Source organism: Cicer arietinum, chromosome 1 (assembly GCF_000331145.2).
Source record: "Cicer arietinum cultivar CDC Frontier isolate Library 1 chromosome 1, Cicar.CDCFrontier_v2.0, whole genome shotgun sequence".
Lineage (NCBI taxonomy): Eukaryota > Viridiplantae > Streptophyta > Magnoliopsida > Fabales > Fabaceae > Cicer > Cicer arietinum.
This window is the reverse complement of record NC_021160.2, coordinates 25167398-25194314: the sequence shown is the minus strand read 5'-3', so window position 1 is coordinate 25194314 and position 26917 is coordinate 25167398. Positions and strand designations below refer to the sequence as shown.

Below are 26917 nucleotides of genomic sequence, written 5' to 3'. Positions count from 1 at the left end.
TGGATTTTTTTTTTAAAGTTTGACCTGTGAACTATGATTACGTAACTTTATATTTAATGTTTGGCTTTATCTGCATCATTCTATAAAATTTAAATTATATATATGTCAAAGTTATATATTATTTTAGCTATAATTGTTCCAATTGTCTCTTAATTTAATTTTAAATAACACTTTAATTTTTTATTTATTTATTTATTTATTATTTATTTAATTTTAAATAATAATTTGATCATTTATATATTAAAATGTCAACAATATCATTCTTTTGTTTACATAAACTTAGAAAATTCATTAAAATCTTCAAACAAAATTTATAAAATTAAATACCAATTTCAAGAAAACTCATGCATCCGTCAAATGCATAACTCAAATTTTCAAATAAACTCATATTTTCATCTTCAAAAACATCAAATAAAGAATAAAAATATGAATTTATTTGAAAATTTGAGTTATGAATTTGATGAAGTTTGATTTTATATTGAAGATGATAATTAATTTTATGGGTTTTGTTTAAAAATTTTGATGAATTTTTCTAACAAAAATGATAATATTATTGATATTTTAAAATATAAAAGATGAAATTGTTACTTAAAATTAAATAAAGGACCAAATGAGAAGAGAAAAAAAAATGACTGAAGTTAAGTTATAAGTGACTCTCCCTTTATAAATGAGAAGAAAAAAAGATAAAAAAAAAAAAAAAGATAAATTATGTTATTTAAAATTAAGTTTAGGTATTATGGGAACAATTATGCTATTATTTTATGATATTAATAAATTAGAAATAATTTTTTATTATGTAATTTATTATTTATTACTAATTTTTTATTTATTTTAATTTGTATTTCTCATACAATTAATAGAAATTATTTTTATAAAGTAATTCATAATTTTACTCTTTCATACAACATTAATTATATTTCTTAATTTGTGCTAAATTGTCAAAATCACTTACAATAAGGGGTATGTAAAATATATGGTTAATTTGACCATATCAATAAATTATATTGCAATGCACCCAAAAAAAAATCAATTAAATAGTTCATAAATTGAACCATATATTTAAAATAAATCAGTTAACCAAATTTAATTCAAAAGTCAGTTCTACCATTTAAAAATTTTTTTAACCTCAATTTTGATTTTTTTTCTTGAAAAATTTTCAAAATTTATTTTTCTTGAAAAACTATATATCAAAACTTTTTTAAATTCTTTTTATCTTGAAAAGTTTTTTCAAAAACATTTTTTTTGAAAAATAATCAACTTTTTTAAATCAATTTTTGTTAAATGAATTTCAAAACAATTTTGAAACTTTTTTATATTTATTTTTCTCAAAAAAAAAAAATCAAAACTTTTTTGTCAAAGAATTTTAAAATTCTTTTCTTAAAGAACTAATTCAAAAGATTTTAACTAAAGTTATTCAAAATATTAAACTTGTTTATATTTATAAATCATTTTTAAACCGGTTCAAAATTAAACTAAATTTGATTCGAATGTGGTTTTCAAAAATTAAATCAAACTATTAATATAATCTAATTCAGTTCAGTTTTTTATGATAAATTATTTTATAATTTGAGAATGAGTGAATATTACTCAACAATTGATCAGGAAGATTGAAATTTGTATAGTACATACTATTTTATTTTATTTTTGGTCAAAATATTGTACATGTTACTATGTGAGATCACCTTTTTTGTTTAGTGTAACTAGTTATAGCAATTTGAGTACATGGTTGAAGTTTCGTGACACTACAAACCAAAACTCATACCAAAAGTAACATAAAATGAAAAACTGAAATTGGGCTTGGTACTGATACGCATTCCTAGTTCTGTATGTGATTTATTATTGTTGTGTTGTATACTCTAACGATCCCAAGATGATTGTTATTTTCTTTTTCTTTCTCATGTTGCATATATTAAAACGCAATTATAAATTAAATAGTGAAAATAATAATTTTATTAAATCATTTAAATTATTGAAATATAATATTTTGAAAATAGGGTAATACTACTATATAGTATGTGTTTAGATTAATATTTGTAAATGTAATTTTGAATAAATATTATAAATATATTTTTAATTAAAATTGATTTTTTTTTATCGTAATTTATGTTTAAGTATTTTTTCTTCAAATGTCATTTACAAAATGAAATTTATTTGAATTATATAATCAAATGTACTTTTAAATGTATATTTACTAAAAAAGTTATATTTTATTATAATATAATGTAAATTTTGCATTTAATATATTTTGTGGTCAATGGTAAAATAAGTAGAAAGAGTTTTGATACTTCTAAATATGAAATCAACAATACAAAAAGTATTTATTATATTACTTTTAACTAAATGTAGATTTTTATTTGTGAAATTATTTTTACTAGAATTCAAACATGATGTTAAATAAACTTTTATTACAAAATTACATTAGAGTTGTAAATGAAAAATCAAACATGCTTATAATACAATTAAAAAAAAAATCAAATTTATATTAAAAGCTAAAAATAACAATAAATTAGAGATAATTGTTTTTATTTTGTTAAATAACATTCATGATGAGATTGAAAGTAAAACCACTGTAGTACTTTTTATTTATCAAGCAATTGTAGTAATCTTGAAATCATTAATTAAGGACTGTCTACAACACTTTATTTTAGGATTCCCGAATAATAATTTCCCTTATTAAAAAGGTACAAATTTCACAATTTGGTTTTTAACTTAAACAAATTTATAACACTTTTTTTCAATCATTTTTCTATTTTTAATAGAAATAAGTTATATTTTCTTAAATGATATATTCTTGTTTTTTGCAAAATACATGGTGATATCTTTAGATGACTTAGACCTTATTTCATAAAAAAGACGATTTACACTTTATTTTTGTTTTTTAACGACACACTTTATTTGTTGATATGCACATACAATATAAAAGATTTTCACGCTTACAATTATTTAGATCACACACCATGATGTCGGTTTGATAGGAGTACGAAGACAATTTCAAATATAAATAAAATAGAAGATATATTTGATGATTGAAAATATACAGAAAATCTAATTAATTTTACTATATTTAATATTATAATCCTCAAAATACTATTCAAGATGAGTACTTAAGATTCAATGGAGGTAATCTACAAAAGTAAATTCATATAAAATTCAATATTAGTTTGAGAAACAAAATCAACTTTTTTGATTATGTTAAGAAAATTAAATAACAATAATAATAACAACAACAACAACAACAACAACAACAATAATAATAATAATAATAATAATAATAATAATAATAATAATAATAATAATAATAATTACTATTATTATTAACGATCCGTTTGTTTAAAAAAATTAAAAATGAATTTTATAGTATTTTATTTTTTTATAATATTTTTAAAAACGAATTTTAAAAATAAAGTTTAAAATGAAAAATTAATTTAAATAATTTATTTTAAAATATAATTTTAACTATTTCATCTATTTTCTACAGCATTTTTTTAATAATGTATTTTAAAAAATGATTAAAATAAAAAACTATTTTGAGAAAATATTTATAAAAATCATTTTTGAAAGATAAATTTTTTAAAATTATGTGATTTTTATTATGTTAAAATCTTTATTAAATATCAAAATTATATTTTTTAATTAATAATAAATAAATCTAAGAAATTTCTTCTATCTTTAAATAAATTTTCATAAAAATAATCTTTAAAAATATATTTTATTTACTTTTTGAAAATCTTAAACAAATAGAGCCTCAATATATGTGAAATTAATTACTTTTATTTATAATTGAAATAGTAAATATAGTGTAAGTAATTATAATTTTTGATAGTTAAGTACGTGACAATTTTTTGTTTGAGTTCAAGTACATTACTATGTCAGTCACAAAATAACAGTTAAATTTAAAAAAAAAATATTTTTTTTTCTTAAAAAGACTCATTTTTAATTTATAATACAATTTTAATTTTTTTCAATTTTATATTCTGATTAATATTATTTACATCATTTTTAATTTATTATTTTTCATTTTATATTTATAATAATTAAAATAAATTAATAATTAATAAAAATTATTTGATACTATCATTATATTTTCTCTTTTAATTTATATATTTTCAATTTGTGTAAAATAATTATGACAGTTATTTTAAAATAAGAAAATACTATTTTTTTCTTCTCATATTTGGGGTAGCTTTTTAATGACATTTAATGTGTCTGACTTGTGGTGCATTTGGAATCCTAACTTAGTTTTGCATGGTATGCAAGTGAAAAATCATTTGGGGACAATATCATTTAAATTTGACTTAGTTTTGCGTGACATCCATTTTGTTTGTAAGGGTTTGTTTGTATGTGGGTGATAAATCATTCAGGGACAATATCATTTAAATTTAAATTAAAAATATATAGATATTTCAATTCTAATTCAATTATCAAATATCAATCAATTATAATGTTATTTATCATCTTTTTTAAGATTAAATATTTTTTATAAAAATAGTAAGTTTAAAGTAATTTCAAATCTTCTATTTTTTATCAATTCACGAAATTGGTCTACTTATTTTAAAAGTAGATAGTTTTGGTCTTTTTTTTATATTTTTTAATTAAAAAGTAACGATTTGATATATTATAAATGATGTAAGAAACAATTTCATGATATAGAATCATTTAGATATATTAATAATTCATATGTAATTAATTAAATGAAAAATATGAAGAAAAAAAATTGAAGCTGAAATTTAAGTTTTTCTGATGTTTTATTTTGATTTTATGGATGTTAATCATTCTACATCATTACATTATATGTCACATTATTTAAAACATAAAATGTTTCCACTTTTTAGTTAAAAAATCATAAAGATGAACCAAAATTATCGACTTTTAAAATATAGATACCAATTTCGTGAATCAGTCAAAATAGGAAGACTAAATTGTAATTAAGCCAAAATACTATCGACGCTCTTTAATAAATATAATTAATCTCATTTAATATGTTTAAAGTAATAAAAAAATTCAATTATACTTTTTAAATTATTTTTCATGAGAACTTGTTTGAATTATTGACAAAACAATAATCAGTGTTTTGACTTTAAAAATGATAAATAAATAGAGTGAATGTTCATTTTAGTACTTAGAGAAATTGAGGATTCAATTTAGTCTCTTCGAAAAATAAAACTAAATTTTAATCCTTCAACAAATTAAACTGCGACAACTTATTGGAAGAAGGAAAAATAGGAGAAAGAAAAGAAAGTGAAAGGAAGACAAAGACACATAAAATAAATTGATTATTTAATATTTTAGTGTAAAAGAAAGAGTTTAACTCAGATACACCGACAATGCAAAATCATTTTAGACTTTCATCCAATAAGAATAATCGATTTTAACGTATTAGTTTAGAGTGCGTTTGTTATAACTTCTTTGTGAAAAATCATTTTTTTTAAATAATCACTTTTAAGAGTTATTATCCATTTTTTATACATATTTTAGAAAATGAGAATATGAAGAAAAAAATCTCAAAACTACTTCAAATGAAAAGCTATTTTGATTAGTTTATCTCGATAATCTTTTTTTTTTTTATAATTAATTTAAAAAAAATTAATTTTCATTATAGTTAACTAAAACAAAATAGATTCAATTTTTTTTTAAATAACTCTAAATATTAGTCTCTAAGTATTTTTCTATAATCTATAATAAACGAACCTTAATAGTCTCCATCCAATAAAAAATGACAATAACGGTTATTGAAATAATTATCCATTTAGAATTATTTTTAGCTTTTTAATTTTAATTCAATTAAAATATGTTAAGTTATCAAAACTGTCAATTATTTTCATTTTCTCTTAAACCAGACTACTAAATAATCAAATGTATGGACTAAGTTGTTATGGTTTAATTTGTTGAGACAAATTTCCTAGCGATGTTTTAAAGTTAACAAATTTTAATGATTAAATGATTAAGAGATTTTGATATACTTTGTTATTTAATGTGTGCTCTTGAGTTATTTTATTAAAATTTCAAGCAAATTAGAATGTTCGTCACTTAAAAATAAAATTTGAAATACATTGTCAAAATACAGAGAAAGTGTGCAAAATACAGTAAAATACATGACTAATACATGTTTCTCTCTTTTGCATAAAAGAAAAAGTAGAAAATCTAGGAAAATTCTATAGTGAAGTTGATGTTATAATGTTCATTCATAGAAAAATGTTAAATGGTTTTCTAGCATTAAGATATGTGTCCAACAACCATTCTTACCTAGAAATGTGTGTTAACCTCTATCTTTTATATAACACCTTATATTTTTCATTCAAATAAAAGACAACAAATGTATTATCTATAGTTTTTTTCCCTGCTTTCTAACTACTATATTAGTCATTAAAAGGTGTGAAAGTCGCAACAAGATAAGAAGAAATCAGATTCGACATTTAAAAGTCATCTAGAACATTTTGAAGTTGAACTTTGCACTAGAAATTCAAAGGAAGATTCTCCAACTTACTTTATGCATTGAGACCGACGATCATTGGGACCGACGATCATAAGAAGCTTAAAACCTTAAAGGCGAAGAGACTACACTTGAATATGGTGTTTAAGTGCAAATTGGATAAAAGTCTCCTCAATCATCAAATACACTTCAACTCTCAAATATATTTGTACATAATCATTTAGAGTGTATTTGTATCAGACTCATACTTTTTTTAAAGTTGAGCCGATAGATTTTAAAACAATCATATTATATATGAGTAACATTCTCAAGTCTATCTATTCAAAGATATATTAAGTGAAGATTGTGTAATCTTACTAAGGCTAAGAAAATACAATGTAAACATGTTGAGGCTAAGAGAATACAATTTTAAAAAAGTCATAAATGGTAAAAGGGAAAAGTGCAAGAGTTATGAAGGTTTTTCAAGCATCATAGTGAAAAATCTCACGGTTGTGATGACATGGACATAGTTCAAGTTGGGCGAACCAAAATAAATTGTGTAATTCCCTTTCTATAACTCTTTACTTTTGGAATTAAAGTTTACATAACACACACATCACTAAACACATTACAAAATAAATTTTACACTAATACTTCAAAATGTTCTAAAGACAACTTTCTCTTTTATTTTCAAGTGATAAACTTGAAAATAATTTAACTAAGTGCAAATCAATTTTTAAAATAGTCATAATTCAAACTTTGTTGTGACTATTGTTTATACTTTGTTATTTTCTCAAAAAAATTAAAAGTTTTCTTTATTTTTCTCAAAGATTAAATTGAATCTCACAATTTTCTTAGAGATTAAAACAAGTCTTTACTTATAAATATATGAACAAATTTTGTTTAAAAGAGCGAAAAAAAATTGAGAAAATATAATAGAAATACATCTAATATATTTTTGGGTTAGCATCAAATAATTTAAAATAAGAATTAGGGATAACTTCTTTTGGTAAAAGCTTATAATTAATGACAGTATGCTTCTCTTCAGCAACCACTAGATATTAGCAACTGCTTTGTAGTCACAACATTAATCGAGAAGTCAATACAATTGCTATCATGTGAGGCCCATAATAATTATTGATAAAATTGTTTGTTTTTAAACAAACTTCTTCCATCTTGTTTTGAATCACTCAAGATGTTCCACCACCAGTAAGTTGTACTAAAAGCTGTGACTGACTTGGGCATAATAACACGGGAAATTGTCACAATTCTTCAATTATGGTAATATAGAAAAGACTTTGAGACTTCAAGTATGCTCAAAATATGCCACTCAAAAAGCTCCTGCATATGAAATAGGTACATACACAGTGAAAACAGCTTCAAAAATTTGCCACATGCAAAACAACTAATAATAGATTGAGGATAGATGTTTCTAACCAAATCCCTGAGGTTTTCCCGGTTTTATTCCTGCAAAATTTTCAGATATAAACAAATTAAATGAGTGCTATTTTGTCAAATTTAAAGCCAAGATAAGAAGTACTAATTTTATAATAGAGTTAAATATGTTTTTTGTCACTAAAAATTCACGACTTTTCATGTTAGTCTGTGCATAAATTTTGTATAATTTTAGTCCTTAATTTGATTTTATAGAGACTAAATAAAGAAACTAAAAACATTTATTTTTAGTATATTTTTTTAAATAGAAATTAAATTTAATAAATCATAATTAGTCTGTACATACTAAACTTAAAAAATTGAAAAGATATTAAATCCTTCAAATTAGTTAGCTTATATAAATTGAGCATCTGTTACCTTGGTTTTCCTTCAAAGGCATCGTTAATTTCATCCACCGTAGGCCTTTGAGAAAAGGTAGACAAAATTATATACTTCTCTTTTCCAGGTGACTCATCTACTCTCTTGTACAGGTCATAACGGTATGGATAAGACATCCTACATCATCAAGCACTGAATTTAAAGTACTATACTTGGGGATTGCTTCTAGAACAAGATAGACAACAAGTCTTTTTTCTAAATAAGGAATTAAATTGGTAACTGTTAAATGAAAAGAAAATATTAAGAGACATGTTAAATAATCTGTGTGTTTCAACTATACAACGAAAGTTCTTTATATCAACTATAAGTGATAAACAAACATAATGATAGGAATACTTACAAACTTTCTATTTTTATTTACATACTAATATAATATAGTAACACTCCCCCTCAAGCTAGAGCGTATAAATCAAATGCATCCTGCTTGTTACATATATAACTAATTCTAAGACCTTGCAATGACTTTGTTAAAACATCTGCCAACTGATCATTGGAATTAACAAAACTAGTGATAATGTTTCCCGATTTGATCTTTTCTCTAACAAAATGGCAGTCAATCTCAATATGCTTGGTCCTATCATAAAAAATAGGATATGAGGCAATGTGCAATGCAGCTTGATTATCACATATTAGTGTCACTGGACTGGCCTCTTCAAATTGAAGTCCTTTCAATAATTGTTTCAACCAAATGAGTTCACATGTTCCTAGTACCATGGCCATGTATTTTGCCTCAACGCTGGATCTTGCAACAACATTTTGTTTCTTGCTCTTCTAAGATATTAAATTTCCTCTGACAAGTACACAATACCCAAAAGTGGATTGTTTATCAATAGGTGAGCTTGTCCAATTGGCATCTAAGTAACCAACTATCTGAGTATGTCCTCTATCTTCATAAATGAGACTTTTTCCAGGTGCACTTTTGATGTATTTAAGAATCCAGATTACAAAATCCATATGTTCTTGGCAAGGAGAACTTAAGAACTGACTTACCACACTAACAACGAAGGAAATGTCAAGACGGGTGACTGTGAGATAGTTTAATTTTTCAACCAATCTCCTATATCTTCCTAAATCTGATAGAGGCTCTCCTTGATTAGGTAGGAGTTGACATTTGGATCCATAGGAGGATCAACTGGCTTGACATTTAATAAATCTGTTTCTTCAAGAATATTCATAACATATTTTCTTTGTGAAATTACAAGGCCATCCTTGGAATGGGCTACTTCAATACCAAAAAAATAATGGAGTTTACCGAGGTCTTTAGTCTGAAACTGATTTGAAAGATGTTGTTTCAACTAGAGTATTCCTTGCTAATCATTACCAGTTAAAACAATGTCATCCAAATAAACAATAAGATAGATGCACTCGTGGGCTGAGTGACGATAAAATATAGAGTGATCGACTTCATTACGAATCATACCAAACTCTTATACTATAGAGCTGAATCTATCAAACCAAGCTCTAGGAGACTATTTAAGACCATAAAGTGACCTGCGTAGCCGAAAAACCATAGTAGAAGACTCCTATGAGCAACAAACCCTAGTGGTTGCTCCATAAAAACTTCCTCTTCAAGATCACCGTGCAAAAAGACATTTTTAATGTCAAGTTGATGGAGTGACCAATGTCGAATTGCTGCAATGGAGAAAAACAGTCTGACAGATGCCAATTTGGCAACAGGTGAAAATGTATCACTGTAATTCAACCCAAAAATCTGAGTATATCCCTTGGCCACCAAGCAAGCCTTAAATCGATCAATCTTACCAGCATAACCAACCTTTACCGTATAGAGCTAACGACAACCGACTAAAGACTTCCCATGAGGTACAAGGATCAATTCCCAAGTACCACTACTTTGTAGAGCACACATCTCATCAAGCATTGTTTGCCTCCACTCAGGGTGACATAATGCTCCACCTGTAGCTTTAGGAATAGAAATAGAAGACAAAGAAGACAAAGAAGACAAAGAAGTGTAATGCAAGGGAGAAAGATGAGGATAACACAAATCAATATAATGAGGAGATGAATTACGTGTTGTGCGAATATCCTTATGAAGAGCAATGGGAATGTCATGCTCAGGTGGCAGGGCTGGATCTGATGGTGGCGTCGGAGGAGAGTCTGTAATAGGAACAGGTACAACGGAGCGCAGACAACGACGATGATACGTTTGTAGGGATAACTACCTGAGTATGTTCAACATTAATGTCCTAATGGGGCTCAATAGCTATATGGGTTGGTTCAAAATATGGTACAGACTCAAAAAAGGTAACTTCAGCTGATGTAACGTATCAGTGTAATGTAGGAGAATAACAACGATAACCCTTTTAGAACCGATGATATCCGAGAACGACACATTTGAGTGATCGAGCTAAGAGTTTGTTCAGACCAGGAGATAAATTGTGAACAAAACACGTAGACCCAAAGACACGAGGAGGTAGTGGGTGAAGATGGGTATGGGAAAGGAGGATCGTGTGAGGGATCAAGGACAGAAGACAACATATGATTGATAAGGTAGCATGCCGTTAAGACTGCATCCCCTCGAAAACAGAATTGAACATTACCATGGAGAAGTAAGGTTCAGGTGGTTTCAATGAGATGCCGATTTTTGCATTTGGCTATCCCATTCTATTGAGGTGTATTAGGTCATGACGTTTGGTGAAGAATACCATTAGAAGCCATAAAAGTTTGAAATTGATGGGACAAATATTCCCGAGCATTACCACTTCTTCAGTATGAATACAAACACCAAATTGAGTTTTAATTTCTTGATAAAATTGCTCAAAAATGGAAAATAGTTCAGATCTATTTTTCATTAAAAATAACCACGTACAATGAGATTAATCATCAGTAAAATTAACAAAATGCTTAGACTCTAAAGTAGTCACAGTACGGGAAAGACCCAAACATCAGAATGAACTAAAGCAAAGGGGGGGCGAAACCTTTTATTGACTTGATCAGGAAAATAATACGAGTGTGTTTCCCTAACTGACATGACTCACAGTGTAAAGTGGACAATTTAGACAAGCTAGGCACCAATTTTAGAAGTTTGGTAAGGCTTGGGTGTCCTAGCTGAGCATGGATAGTATGAGGAGAATATGTGGCAGAGCAAGTCGTGGATGATAGAGGAAGGTAATGAAGGCCTTGAGAGTTACATCCGACGCCAATCGTCTGTCCTGAACTCCGGTCCTGTAGGATAACATTATTATTAGTGAAAGTAATAATACAATCAAGGGATCGAGTTAATCGACTAACTGAAAGTAAATTAAAAGGACATCCAAGTACATAGAGAATAGATGCAATTGAAATGGAAGAGAGAATTTGGACAGTGCCAACCCCTTGAGACCGAGTTTGAGAGTCATTTTCAGATGTTATAGTAGGTAAAAAACCAAATGTAGAGAGAGAAGAAAATAGACCTTTATTACCAGTTACATGATCAGATGCACCAGAATCTAGAACCTAAGGACCGAGAAAAGATGAGTGATAGAGGTAAACAAATGAGTTACCAGTGTGTGCAACCGACATAGTAGAACTAGAGTTCGGATGACTCTAAACCCATCGGAGGAAATCTTCATAATTTGTCGGGGAGCCCTGTGGAAATGGTGTAGTCTAAATAGCGGCAGAAGGGTCAAGCTGGGCTGCATTTATTGCACGCGAAGGCTTATCATGCAATTTCCAACAACGATCAATAGTGTGTCCAAGCCGATTACAATGCTCACATTTGGGACGAGGCTTAGAGTTGGATGATCCTCCACGAGAGCGACTCTGATTATGTCCCATAGATGCAAGGGAAGCAGTTTCACCCAGAGCTGAAGTAATAGAGGGCTCAACTGGATGTTCAGCTGGTACTCGAAGGAGGATCGCAGAGGTAGTAGATATATCCGAAACAGTAACTGACCCCAAAATTTGATCACGAGTTGCAGAGTACTCCTTGGGCCGGCCATAGAGTTCAAGAAGCATGAAGAAGGTGCTGCATTGATCCAACTCCTTCTTTTGTTCAACTGGATTACTTGCAGCAGGAGGGAGAAACTCATTAAAATTATGCAGTGCACTATGAACGGTGCCAAGATATGAAGAAATAGAGTCATTTATCGTCTTCGGAGTAATGATATTCAACAAGCGGTGACAAACTCCATAGAGACATTGAGTGTCACTAGTGTAGAGTGCCTTTGCCTAACTCTTAAACGATTCACACATGAGATGTCGACGGAAAGTCGGTTGAACGTCTAGATAAAGTGTAGACATAATGACACTACACAACTGAGCATCAATCTGTTTCCATTTTGATGTTTCAGTCGCAACCATCTTTTTAGGATTTTTAGTGCGATGGTCCTCGTAACCTTGACCAAACATCCAAAGTTTGATGTCGGCTGCCCAAATGTCATAATTTGATCCATTCAATTTTTCGACAGATAGAGGAGAAGTGATGTAGTGGGCTGATTGGGGTGTACAACGCTGCTGGAGTGGTTGTTCCGCCGAAAAAGGTTGACAGAGAGAACGGCAGTGACGGCATAGCGTGGCGGCTGGAAAATAAATTGAGAGAACAATGTAGCACAGACAAAGAGGGGGAAACCGGAGTTGAGGACACAGTTTGTTGGAAAAAAATTCTCACCGGAGATAGTGGGTTCACCGAGTAGTTGAAAAAAATTCTCAAGTAGGGAAGGAACTCATGAGCCCTAATCATAGCAATAGTCTCTTTCTTTTAGTGTTGTAATTCCAGTTGGTCACACATTCTGGAGAAAAAAAGAATACATGAATGTCTCCTAGTACTAAACGGTGTAAAGAAACATACATCAACTTTGATTTATTTCTATTGAGAATAAACAATCATTTGTCTTTGAATGTGTGAGTCGTTGTCACTATAGTCCTTGAATGTATTGAAATTGCAAATCGATCCTCCAATATCTCCTTTGTTAGTAATTTTATGGACTAAATTGACCAATGAAAAATACATTTGAAGATTTAACTGACTAACTAGAGACATACTCGAGGACAAAAATGACTAACAAAAGACATATTTGGGCATGTTTTTCTAATTTTGATATATTCATGGACTATTGGTGAAAGCGCCACACACATTTAGGGGTCAAAGTGACTAGGAGTTGTGAGAAACAACATTTTGTGAAGCAAGCCAAGACATGCATGGAAGTTCAATGATGTTTTTTCTAAGTACAATGTGCCTTCTTTTCTTGTCTTAGTCGGGCAATCACACGTGATAGAATTATTGTAAAAGGGTAATTATATGATTACTGTAACTAGGATAGCTCTAAATATTTGTAAATATGATTATTTATATATTTAATATTCTCACATGTGTCATTGAGACATGTGAGTTTTCTCACATGCTTTTACATATCTCTCTTTCTCAATAACACATGATTAAAAATGTTTAATGATAGAAAATACGCGTTAAGATCTAACCTAAGAGCTCCCATTATGGGATACTGAGTTCCTGCATAATAGAGAAGCCGAAAGAAATAGCAACTTTCAAATGATGCTGCATACTTGAGTCTTTGGTCTCGCCCCATCGTCTAGTGATTAAGAAGACAAAGTTATAATAACCTTACTTTTCTCTTGTAATAAATTGTTATCTTCAACTTGCTGGTTTAGTACTCACTTGCATAATACCACTAGAAGCAGGTAAATCCTGAAATCATAGAATTGTATTAGTTTTGTAACAGATTAGAACAAAAGATGTAATTTACACAATTTTAATCAAATAGATGTGATTTAATACAAAGAAGATCCAAATGTGCACTAGATGGTGCTACTTGAGTTCTATAGAGCAGTCTGAAAACGTAAAACTAATTTTTAACATCTAAAAATTTAACTTTAAGATAACTTGAAAGAACTCACTCCACAAGAAAAAGGGAAAACACGTAGGATGTATGTATACTTTGAGAGAATGTTTCTTTTTTTCCATTTCCTATTTTTATTCTTAATTACAACACTGTTACTTTGTTTTCAATATGTTTTTTGTTTTCAAATATTTGTCCAGGAAACAGTAAAAGAAAATAATTAAAAAAACTGTTTTCAGAATTTCCTGTACAAACCTTTGAAAATAAGAAACCGAATGAAAACAAAGTGGCAGTTTTATAATTGAAAATGAATATAGAAAACATTTTCTCAAAATGAACAAGTTCATATATTGCCTCTAATCATGACATTTCTGATCTTTGTTTCAAAAGTTTTGCACATGCAGTAAGTAATTCAGAAAACTGTGGAAATCATTAAATATCAGCTCTCAATGTGCAATTGAAGATACAAGACTAGACTATTTAGTCATTAGCTTTTAAAGTATAAACCGGTTGTATGTAATATGACTTCCATGTTACAATATAGCTAGGCCATCCAGTGATAGGAACCTAAAATTTAAGAGAAGAAGAAATAAAAAAAAGAGAAATATTACAGAAGATACTTAATTAATTTCTCCTTGCTATCCATGTCCATATATAACTACCATCCCCCCTAACAGATTGCTTATCGAAGCATTTTTTACCAATTCTCAGCCCATTTGTTCGGCCAAGGCCCTAACCGGGTATCTAACACTACCTGCTGCTAGAAAAACAGCCTTGTTCTCAAGGCTGAGATGAGAAAACAAATTTTTGAGTGAAATTTATCCTTCCAACCTACTAAAGTAGCCTTGATATGAACAGCTTGCACGGCACCAAAATAACCAGACATGCATAATTTTAGAAAAATTGGCAGCTGCTACAACACATGATAGCCTGCAAATGCAAAACACCACTGCAGTGAAGGTGCCACTTACAAAGAGCTTCCTCACCTATAGAGTTGTAGGAAGTAGTATTCTTCCTCACCCACTTCATAGCACAATTAGTATTATGATAATTCAGTTCAACAAGATGCTAAAATTGGACTCATCTAATTGATAAAAAAGTCCCATGTGCCCAAGAAACATACCCATATTTCATACAGTTGACCAAAGCAGTTGGCAAAAAACCATCCTTATCAGCACAAATTAGCAGGGCAGCTCCACTAAGTTTTACTTCTAAACTAGAAGAATTTACTATTTCCATAGCCAATGAAACAATGGCTCTTAAATTGGTAAATAATAACTCACCCAAAACAGATAGATATTCCCAAAAAACCTAGACAATTTCAATTGCCTTCTCTTGTACAGAGTGAAGCCCCTCATCCCAGACGTAGAGCAGAAGTTTCAAATCCAAATAGTGAACATATTTAATTCTCACTACTTGCTTCAGTAAGGAGTGCAATTGATTGAGAAATTTCAATAGCTGCAATTGTTAAAGCAAAGAAATTTCGGAAAACCTTTGAGAATCCAACCTTTTGTGCATGTCTTTCGTATGGTTGAAGATCCACAACTCTGAATCTGACTTTGTCAGCATCAATTCAAGAGTGTCTTGTATGAATAGTTCACATCCACCCACATGTACCCTATAAGTGTGGGCCTAGTCCATTAGGTTTAAGAAAGCACCTAATTCACAAATTTCCCATTTTACCCCTAATTTCTCCCAAAAGTTTCCACTCACGGCTGCTTTGCTCAGCAATTCCTTGGTTAAGATTGACACAGTCACTGTCACATGGAGGTTGGTGTCCATGGACTCATATAGTGGTGGCAGCAGCTCCAGCGGTATATATGGTGGTGGCTCAGTTGTAAATATTCTTGTAGGTTTGTACAAGAGTAACTCGGTGGTTGTCACAAGGGGTATTGTAAACGATGGATCAGGTTGTGGGGGAACCACCATGAGTTGGTCGTGTCAGGCGGTTCTGGTTGTGGTGGTGGAGGACTTGTCTAGACTTGATTCTGCAACCATTTCGAGAGTGGTTCCCATATTGTGTCGTATAAAAACGGCTCAACAGTTGTCGCCAAGGGGCCGGTGTCAAGCAGTTTCAGTTCCGGTAAGGTCGTTGCCAGTGGGACAGAGTCCGGTGGTTTCGACGGAGGTCGCAAGGTATCAGATCCACATGCGACTTGTCTCTCCACTATCACGACTGGTTCGTGCAATTGATTACATTTCTGATGCCACGCATGCGTCGATTGCTATTACCTTTTTTATTGCTACACCAGAACTGAGTTTGACCCTCAAACCCATTATCACATGGATCTACCTCATTCTTCTTTTCAGTAACGGCTTGTGTGATGATCTCATCGTCTTCTTTTAAATGTTCTTCAAGGAAACCGTCATCATTGCTCTTTCCATACTTTCTTACAAAGCCCTTGCAGATGTCTCCCAATCTGCATCTACATTTTCTTGGCACCAAGAATGAAACAATAATAGAGCCATTCCTTCCATTCTCATAAATGCCCACTGCTGTTTGTCTGAGGAATGAATTTTCTGCTCCTCGAAAAACATTTCTGCTCTAACCACCCTTCATTCATTCATGGAAGCCATTCATCCATGAACCAATTGTATGATTCTTCCATCCTCGGTAACGCTGGTTCCCCCTCGAACAATCCAGGGTCGGACCAATTAGTAGGAACCCGAAATTTAAGAGAAGAAATTGTATTATTTATAGAAAAAGAGAAATATTACAGAAGATTAACCCCTGTAATCCCAGAGCAAATGCTCCTCATAGAGGAGATGATTCTCTATATGCCTAAACCGAAAGGTCTCTAACTGTAAAGATACCGAAGGGATTCTCCCTTGCTATCAATGTCCTTATATAACTACCATCCCCCCTAACAGATTGGTTACCGAAGCATTTTTTACCAATTCGCTACTTAGCCCATTTGTTGGGCCAAGGCCCAAACAAGGTATCTAACATTTTCTCAGTAACAAGTTCGTCAGTTTTGGATTATCTTTATTTATCAAAGTCATGAAAATCTATAAATCTTGTATATTATGCAACTATTAAATGAAATAAACTTGAATTATGTTACAGAGAACTGGGAAATGAACCTTAAGCCTAGCATTGATTAGAATAACTGGTCTATGTTCGGCAGCACTGGTCATCGCTCTTAAATCCTGTACATCCAACCTTAGAAAATATTGATAAACCGAAAAAAATAGATTGCAACTTGGAGGAGTTACGAAAAATTATATCAAAATCCATCAAGGGGAAAATAGAAGGTTAAGAAGATAATATCACTAAAATGTGTCAAACTCCTGCTCTATCGCCTTACATCAATAATACAATTCCCTACAGCATTTTGAGGAGCCACCAAGATATAGATGTCATCTTGCTCTTCAACCTCTGCCGCACCTAAGATTGGAAATTCATAAGTTAATGCTATACATATGAAAGCTATATCATTATAGAGAAAAGGAGAATACATATTCCCATATGATGTTAGGAAGCAAATAACACATTCAATAAGGATGAGACATAAATGTTTATTTTTCCATTTATAGGAGGACATACATATATTAGGGCTGCAGTTAATTTTTAATTTGTGCATGGAACAAACATTAAATATACATAACAAGCCTTATGGGTGATTTTCTCTTGAAGTTGCAATAGACAAATGGAAGACCAAGAAAATGAATGGAGAATATAAAATGTTAAGACATTAAGCTGGAATCAGGAAGACCAAAATGTAAGTGTCCAACCAGTAAAATGCAAAAGGAGCATTAAATCAAAAGTTGCAACAGCATAACTATACAAGTTGCAGCTCATTGATATACCTATAGAACCAATGTTGATGAAGGTTCCTTTTGCGCCATAATCACCCCAATCCATGAACTCTAAAATCTTTCGACTTCCAGCAAGCTGCAATGGCATTCCAGAAAGAGCACCTTCTCCCATTGACCCTTGTACACAAACCTGCATGAAGATATTGAAAAGAGTTTAAACAAAAAGAACTATGCAAGTTGTATCTCAATTCAATAGAAAACTGTTCTCAATGGATACAAATATTTAGTGTAACTATTAAAATATGTTTCTGTTTAATATCCCTCAAGTATAGGGATTTAGTTGAATAGGAGTACTAGTAGGGATTCAGTTGAATAAGAGTACTAGTAGGGATTCAGTTGAATAAGAGTACTAGTAGGGATTCAGTTGAATAGGAGTACTAGTAGGGATTCAGTTATATAGGAGTAATAGTAGATATTTAGTTATATATGAGTACTAATAGGATTTGTTTGTTTAGTAATCTAGTAATTTTCTCCGACTTCAAATGCATCCCTAAGTTGCCTTTCCATCTTTTTTTATTATTTTGTGGAGCAAAACATTGTTTTCTTGTAGCAAGCTAAAGTTAAGCTTTAGCTCGAGGGGGAGTGTTGTACCATTGCCGCCGTATTTTCGTAGATTGTAAATCAGAGAAACTTGCTGTTTTTTGTTTTTCATCCATGGCGGAAGAAGGAGTAGTGATTCATAATGGAATTGAGACTGAAACAGGAAATAAAAAATTCTAAGTCGAATTGCAAAACCTCTCATCCATTCACAAGTTGAATGGGAAGAACTATTTGAAGTGGTCTCAAATTGTGCGCACGTTATTGAAAGGTAAAGAGATGGTAGAATACTTAACAGATGAACCCAAAAAAACAGATCCCAAATTTAAGAGGTGGGATAAAGCGCATAAACCTACAGCCTTCATTGCGGTTTATATTTTCATGAAACCTTAGCCACCTTCATTGTGGCCTTTTTTGCTGCCTTCATTGCAGCAACGTGAGATTTCTTTTTGCCTTTTTGCTGCCTTCATTGCAGCAACTTGAGATTTTTTATACCTATTTGCTTCTGCATAAACCTATCGCCTTCATTGCGGTTTCTATTTTCCTGAAATCTTAGCCACCTTCATTGTGGTCCTTTTTTGCCGCCTTCATTGCGGCTTCTATTTTCCTGAAATCTTAGCCACCTTTATTGTGGTCCTTTTGCCGCCTTCATTGCAGTTCTGCCTTCATTGCGGTTTCTATTTCTTAGCCACCTTCATTGCGGCCCCTTTTTGCTGCCTTCGTTGCAGCAACTTGAGATTTCTTTTTGACCTAATTTGCACTCCATATAACTCCTCCCATGACAACCTTGCAGATCTTCTAACTAAAGGGCTAAACAGTAGCAACTTTGAAAGAATTATATTCAAGCTGGGAATGGAGAACACCTATTCACCAACTTGAGGGGGAGTGTCAAAATATGTTTCTGTTTAATATCCCTCAAGTATAGGGATTCAATTGAATAGGAGTACTAGTAGGGATTCAGTTGAATAGGAGTACTAGTAGGGATTCAGTTATATAGGAGTACTAGTAGGGATTCAGTTATATAGGAGTTCTAGTAGGAATTTAGTTATATATGAGTACTAATAGGATTTGGTTGTTTAGTAATCTAGTATAAATATATCTGATGTATTACCAATATATTTCAATTTCAATAAATATAATTTTATTCTAATTCTTGAGAGCAACTATATTGGACATGGATCTCATTATGAATCCCGATTCACTCTGAAGGACCTCAATCTATTATAATGAATCACTACTTAAACTTAGTGTAATGAGACACTTTTTTTGTCAACTTTGTATAGCCAGCCAATTTGATTTTTTTTTCAATTGATTCATGACATGAATCTTGAATTATCTTGAGATTAGTCGATGATAATAGGCTTTCTAAATCGTTTCTTTTACTTAAATGTAATATTTTTATTGTTAATCTATCTTAAGATTCATAATAAGATTTGATTTCCGATTTGAAAAATAGGTCTTCTAATTCACAATTTGAATCATGATTTGATAACATGGTGTCATTTATTCTCTAGACAATGAAAATGCTCTATGTTAGAACAAAAGGAGTAAGGAGGATACCTTTACACGTTTTCCATCATCAGCAAAAGAAAGTGCAAGATCTCGAGTAAGTTCCATCAAAGTACCAATTCGATAAACATCCTGTATACCAAAATTTATGGTTATATTAAGACATTAAGATAAAATCAAAAGGTAAAGAAAAAGTCCATACCATTTCTGGGTTCAGCTCAGGAATGTTGATGTCAACCTATTTGATTTGGAATGAAAAAAAAAAGATATCAGCTTATGCCTCAAGGGTATTAAAAACAAGATCAGTCGAGGTAAAATGTGAAAGCTTTGGGGCCCTGTGGAAAATTGATAATCAACAGCCCCTTTATTTTCTAAAATCATTTTCAATTTTTTTCTTGTACATCTTTGGCTAGAATTGGAATAACATTTGGTTATGGATTTTTTTTTAACTGTGATAGAGAGAAGATGGAAGCTAAGTAGAGATAATGCATTTTCAGAAACATCCAAAACAATATTTTTGACATTTTTTCAAAATTTTCATAAATATTCAATTTCTTCGCTGATGTTTATTTTATCAGTGGAAACGGAAACAATAAACACCTAAAATAAACGGATCCTTAATTTTTCCTTCCGACCTTCCTAAACTTCATTCACCTCAGTCACCAGTTATTTTTTACTCTCTCTAACATAGAAAGAATGTTCTGTAAGTAAACATACGTTGATTCTTATTAACTTTTACATTTTTACATTTAGAAGTAGAATACTTTTCTGAGGGAAGCAGTAGGAATGCTATAGTTAAAGGTCTTGTTCAGATCTAGAGTCAAACAAATAACAGGAAGAATTGACAAGGTTCCAGACTAAATAACATACAATTCTGGAATTATCATTATTCTTGTACCTTCAACCTAGTTTTTCCATCATTAATGGCCCTCTGTGTAGCTAGTAGCACATCGTCATAGAAATATTTCCGGATTTCTCGAGAATGGGGAATGTTATTTAGTCTAGTAGGAATCCCTCTCCACTTATCCTGTAACAAGCTAAAGCAAAATGAGATACGATATATAAAGAATGCTTTTATAGCACTTAAAGGTGAAAAATATATTCGGAATAAGGAAATCAATGGCTTTTACAAAGTACTACCATCCACCTGGATCAAAGATGCTCGCCCCTTTTTCATATCAAGAATTGGATTTTCTGAATAAATAACAGTTAGTAAATAATCTTAAAAATTTATCAAATTTTCATGCTTATGGCATATCAACGCCCACCATGACAATCAAGACCTAGAAATGTAATTAGAGTTTCATTCAGAAAGTGATGTGTGTGTAGCTTCATATCATAACAAAACCAAATAGCAGAAGGATGTAGTTGCCTACATATAGACTATAGGAATGAAACTGGTTTATTAAATACCATGTCAATTTTGAAACTCTAGAAAGCACCTCTATATAAGCTCATGAACTATCTCTTCATAATATAATTCTCAATTCACTATAAATATGGATATTGGAATATGCTTTTGAAAATTCATACCTCCTGCTTTCACTATTTTCACTTTATCCTGTTGCAATTGAGATAATAAAGATTCAACATCTTTAAAAACTTCTTCTTTAGGACGGCTGCCATCAATCTGTTCATATGCCAAAGAAGTTAAAAATGAAAATGTCTCACTGGTTGACATTATTGATATAACACAGATAAGAAAATAATCTTCAGTAACCTTATTTGTTATGCTTGAGTAAGAGGAAGATACTGCTTCTGCATTTTTCTTATATATGTTTAGGCGTGATATAACCTGAAAAGAATTGAATAAGTTTACACAAGAAGCACTATAAAATACCACTATGCCTCTATAGTTTGAATTATTTGAGCTTATCAATTCACATAAGTACTTGTGAGACTATTTAAAAGAGTTAATTGATGTTACATATGACATGCCCATAAGTTGTTTTCAGCGTATTTCCATAAGCTCTCCCGGATAGTTTATGAAAACAGTTTATAGTGTATAAGAAAACAATTTGAATTTATTTTATATTGTTATAAAAATGGCTAATACATAAAGACATATTGAATAATCCGTGTGTTTCAACTACACAACGGAATTTCTTTATATAGATAAAGAGTATTAAACAACCCTAATTTACAGTAATGCTAACGGGTCAGAATACTTACAGCCCATCTAATCTAATTATTTACATTCTAATATAATATTTTAACACTCCCTCTCAAGCTAGAGCATATAAATCAAATGCACCTAGCTTATTACATATATAACTAATTCTGGGACCTCGCAATGACTTTGTAAAAACATATGCTAACTGATTATTGGAATTGACAAAGCTAGTGATCATGCCACCCGATTCGATCTTTTCTCTAACAAGATGACAGTCAATCTCAATATGCTTGGTCCTCTCATGAAAAACAGGATTCGAGGCAATGTGCAATGCAGCTTGATTATCACTTATTAGTGTCATTGTGCTGGCCTCTTCAAATTGAAAGTAATAATACAATCATGAGACGGAGCAAACAACTAACTGAAAGTAAATTAAAGGGGCGTCCAGGTACATAGAGAACAAATGCAACTGAGATGGAAGGGAGAATGTGGACAGTGTCAATATAGAGAGTGAAGAAAAGAGACATTTATTACCAGTAACATGATCAGACGCACCAGAATCAAGAACCCAAGGGCCGAGAGAAGATGAGTGAGAGAGGTAAACAGATGAGTTACCAGTGTGTGCAACCGAAGTAGGAGAACTAGAGTTCGGATGACTCTGAACCCATCGGAGAAAATCTTCATAATTTGCCGGGGAGCCTTGTGGAGATGGTGTAGTCTGAATAGCGGCAGAAGGATCAAGTTGAGTTGCATTTATCTAAGGCGAAGTCTTACCATGCAACTTCCAACAGCGATCAATAGTGTGTCCAAGCCGATTACAATGCTTACATTTGGGACGAGGATTAGAGTTGGATGGTCCTCCACGAGAACGATTCTGATTATGTCCCTGAGATGCAAGGGCAGCAGTGTCACCCGGAACTGAAGTAATAGAATGCTCAACTGAATGTTTTGCTGATACTCGAAGGAGGATCGTTGAGGTAGTAGACATATCCGGAACAGTAACAGACCCCAAAATTTGATCACGAGTTGCAGAGTACTCCTGGGGTAGACCATAGAGTGCAAGAAGCATGAAGAAGGTGCTGAGTTGATCCAACTCCTTCTTCTGTTCAGCTGGATTACTTGCAGCAGGAGGGAGAAGCTCATTAAAGTCATGAAGTGCACTATGAACGGTGCCAAGATATGAAGAAATAGAGCCATCGAGTGTCTTCGGAGTAATGATATTCAACAAGCGGTGACAAACTTCATAGAGACGTTGTGTGTCGTTAGTATAGAGGACCTTTGCTTGACTCCAAACTAATTCACACGTGAGATGCAGATGGAAAATCGGTTTAACATCTGGATTAAGTGTAGACTTAATGACACTACACAACTAAGCATCAATCTGTTTCCATTTGGATGTTTCAGTCACACTCACCTTTTTAGAGTTTTGAGTGAGATGGTCCTCGTAACCTTCATAATTTGATGTCGGCGGCCCAATTATCATAATTTGAACCATTCAATTTTTCAACAGAGAGATGAGAAGTGATGTAGTTGGTGAAGATGCTCTTTGTTTCAGGCTGAGACGTCATGGTCACTAAAGAGTGTCAAAAAACGCGTCGGAATCGGGAAAACAGCTGTTTGAAATATCCGTAACTCGAAACTGAAAATTGAGGGCAGATATGGAAGTAGGAGGCCGAGGCGAGTGCTATGGAAGAAGTGGCACTGTGAACGGCTGCCGAACGCGCTGTCATGCGCGGTGGTTGTAGGCGGCGCGTGGATCTCACACGCGTGATGGCAGGCGGCGCATGTGGATGTTTCTGATGACGCGAGACTGAAGGGTTTGGCCGATCTGGGGTGTACGACGCTGCTGGAGTGGTCGTTCGTTGAAAAAAATCGTCAGAAACAGTGACGGCAGTGACAACTGTGACGATAGAGCGTGAACAGATGGACAAAAAATTGAGGAATCAACATATCAAAGGCAGAGAGGGGGAAACTGGAGTGGAGAACACGGTTTGCCGAAAAAGAAAGAAACAAAAAAATTCACCAAAGATAGTGGGTCCACTGATAGTTGACGATTAGGGTTGTCTCTCAATAGGCTCTAGATATCATGTTGTATATAAAGAGTATTGAGAGACATATTGAATAACCCGTGTATTTCAACTACACAACGGGATTTCTTTATATAGACAAAGAGTATTCAACAACCCTAATTTACAGTAATGCTAACGGGCTGGAATACTTACAACCCATCTAATCTAATTATTTACATTCTAATATAATATTTTAACAATAGTGTATAAGAAAACAATTTGAATTTATTTTATATTGTTATAAAAATAGCTAATACATAAACACTTCAATAATAAGCGTTAATTTATGCTATAAATGCTTTATTAAGTTGTTTACCTAAACAAGGTGTACACTGGATCATGTTCCTTCTTTAAGATTAATTTAATTCTACATTTTCTGCTTCCAAACTATGCATTGTACAAATGAAGCACAAACATGCATAAAAGAGACACAAAAGATAGTGAAGATATTTTAAGTGCATTTAAAAACTAAATGCACCATTCCTTTAGAACCCCCTTTCCAAAAACCAGTGATAACCACCCACTAATAACGATGGTTCAGCCCCTATGAATGGCAGTATCCCTATAATGCAATAATGAAGACCGAAACAATATGCTTTCTCAGTTTGATAGCAAATATGGCAACTCCAATTTTTAAATTCTCAAAAATATTGTGAACAAACTTGACATGCAAAAAATGAAAAGGTCATTCATGAATCATGGCAACAAGTATTTAAGAGAACAAGCCCAGTCATAAATCTATAATGAAAGCCAAAAAAAAAAGAGTATAGTACATCATACTTTTTCTTCGGTGTCATCAGGACGAGTTACCAGCCTTGCTTTGATTTCTTCAGTCTCTGGTGGAAAAAAGTTCTGATGATATATCTTCCCAGTTACTGGATCTAGCCTTCTACCAACACATCTGTCGATCAGAATTTCATCAGGAACCTGAGTATTAGAAAATTTAATAACTTAGCAAGGACAACGAAACAATTTGTTTCTGAACACACCTATATCTCGCATAAATTGGTCTGTGGAATGCAATTAAATTACATATATTATTTCAATATCTCAATAAAAAATGATTTAGTAGTTTGTTGTACATATGTAGGTAATGTTAATCTCTTTAAGACTGACCATTTAACGATCTTGTTAGTTAATTTAATAAACTAACAAAATATCAGTACCTCGTTAAATTAAACAAGTCACATTTGTAGGAACAATGTGAAACTTTGAGTAAACAAAATAAGCCAATGATTGATGAACTCACTAAGTTTAAGAAAATTGCAAATTTAGCAGAAGATATTTAGGAGATAAAAGAAAAAACAACTTGTTTCAATAGTATGCATTAAATAAACATTTAACATACATCTAATATGATATACACATCAGGTCGTATCTGCATTTTCTCCAGACTCTCAGCTTGGGCTGAACTCCGAGGGTAACCGTCAAGAAGCCACCCTTTTTGCTTTACATCTTTGCAAGACAATCGCGCTGCCACCATCTACAAGAGAGAAAAAACCAAAAAGAGGCCTTTAAGCATATGAAAATGGAGCAAGAACAGAACTGCAAATTAAATGTGCAATTCTTGACATTACAGCTGTCACAATTTCATCGGGAACCAAGTGACCAGCGTTCATGAACTCTTTTGCTTTATTTCCTATTTCTGTGCCAGCTGCTACTTCGGCTCTTAGCAAGTCCCCTGTGGATATGTGCACCAATCCATACTGCACAAACAGACATACAACATTTATTTAAATGAAAGCACATTACATGCTCTCATGCCATTAAGAGATTTGGGAACAGTAAAAAGATATACTCCTTATGTATCATAAATCATTGTATTTATCACTTTTAAAATTTTGATTTGTCTCAAATTATGTTACCTTAGAATATGAAAAAACATTAATGATAATCCTTTTAGTCTATTTAGATACTACAATAATCAAACATAACTATACTACAATGGCAATCAGTAGAACTAATAAGTTTTCTTAAATTGTATGCATAATCTTAAATGACAAATAATATGAAGTAATGCAGTAACAAAATAAACACTCCCTCTTTTCTTAATCATAAATTAATCAGGAGAGTAGTATTTGGAAAATGACATGAATATGAGAAGCAATAAACAAACCTTACAAACAATCAATTCACATTGTGTTCCCTTGCCAGATGCAGGTGCACCTGATATCATAACCTTCAATGCCTCGCTGTCGCTGGTGGAGCAATTTATCACCTTCAGTGCCTGCCTTGTAGCAAAACATTTCCATGAATAAACAAAATTCAAATAAAATTAAGAGACATAAATTAATTTATTAAACGAACCTTGGGTCTTAATGAAAAATTGGTATGGCGAGTGAACTTGGTTAAGCGGAGACGTTGAGTGTGGAATTGATGGTGGAAAAGTAAACATGGCTGATAGAAAGGGGAAGAAGGAATAGCAGGAGAAGAAGAAAGAAGAGTTGTTGAATGAAGGTAGGAGGAGGAGGGTGTGGTGTGCTGCAACATTGTTGATTCGAGAGAAATGAGCTACCCAGACTCACACTTGCCTCTCTCACTTTAGTCATTGACAAACGCTAACGCCATGCAATCAAGACCACTACTTCTTAGGATATAAAAAAAATATTCTTAACAAGAAAAAACAATTTCTTCTTATAGGAAAAAGATAAATGTTTCTTTTATAAAATATCCTTATCTTATTTAATTTAATATTTAATTTTTAAAAAAAAAAAATTAGACAAGGTAGTTAATGAAGTCATCTGGGTCACGATAAATTTCAATATTCATAGAGCTCTTATAGCTTAAATTTTGGTCAAAATGCATTATTTACTGTTAGATATGAAAATAGGTTATG

At 31.6% G+C, this 26917-nt stretch overlaps 1 protein-coding gene across 1 annotated transcript; it reads right to left on the bottom strand.

Annotated features, from left to right (window-relative positions):
• Nucleotides 1-7406: 7406 nt before the first annotated feature.
• LOC101496370 (adenylate kinase 5, chloroplastic) lies at nt 7407-26676 on the bottom strand. Its single transcript, XM_004488894.4, has 19 exons — nt 26389-26676; nt 26198-26308; nt 25659-25787; nt 25430-25564; nt 24862-25008; nt 21620-21694; nt 21433-21529; nt 21047-21093; nt 20798-20926; nt 20102-20137; nt 19951-20031; nt 17845-17983; nt 17343-17422; nt 17119-17184; nt 13854-13883; nt 13658-13767; nt 8222-8359; nt 7847-7876; nt 7407-7750 (listed from the first exon to the last, which is right to left on the bottom strand). The coding sequence occupies exons 1-19, from the start codon at nt 26569-26571 to the stop codon at nt 7726-7728; spliced, it is 1788 nt and encodes a 595-aa protein (XP_004488951.1). The 5' UTR covers nt 26572-26676; the 3' UTR covers nt 7407-7725.
• Between the last annotated feature and the right edge of the window lie 241 nt (nt 26677-26917).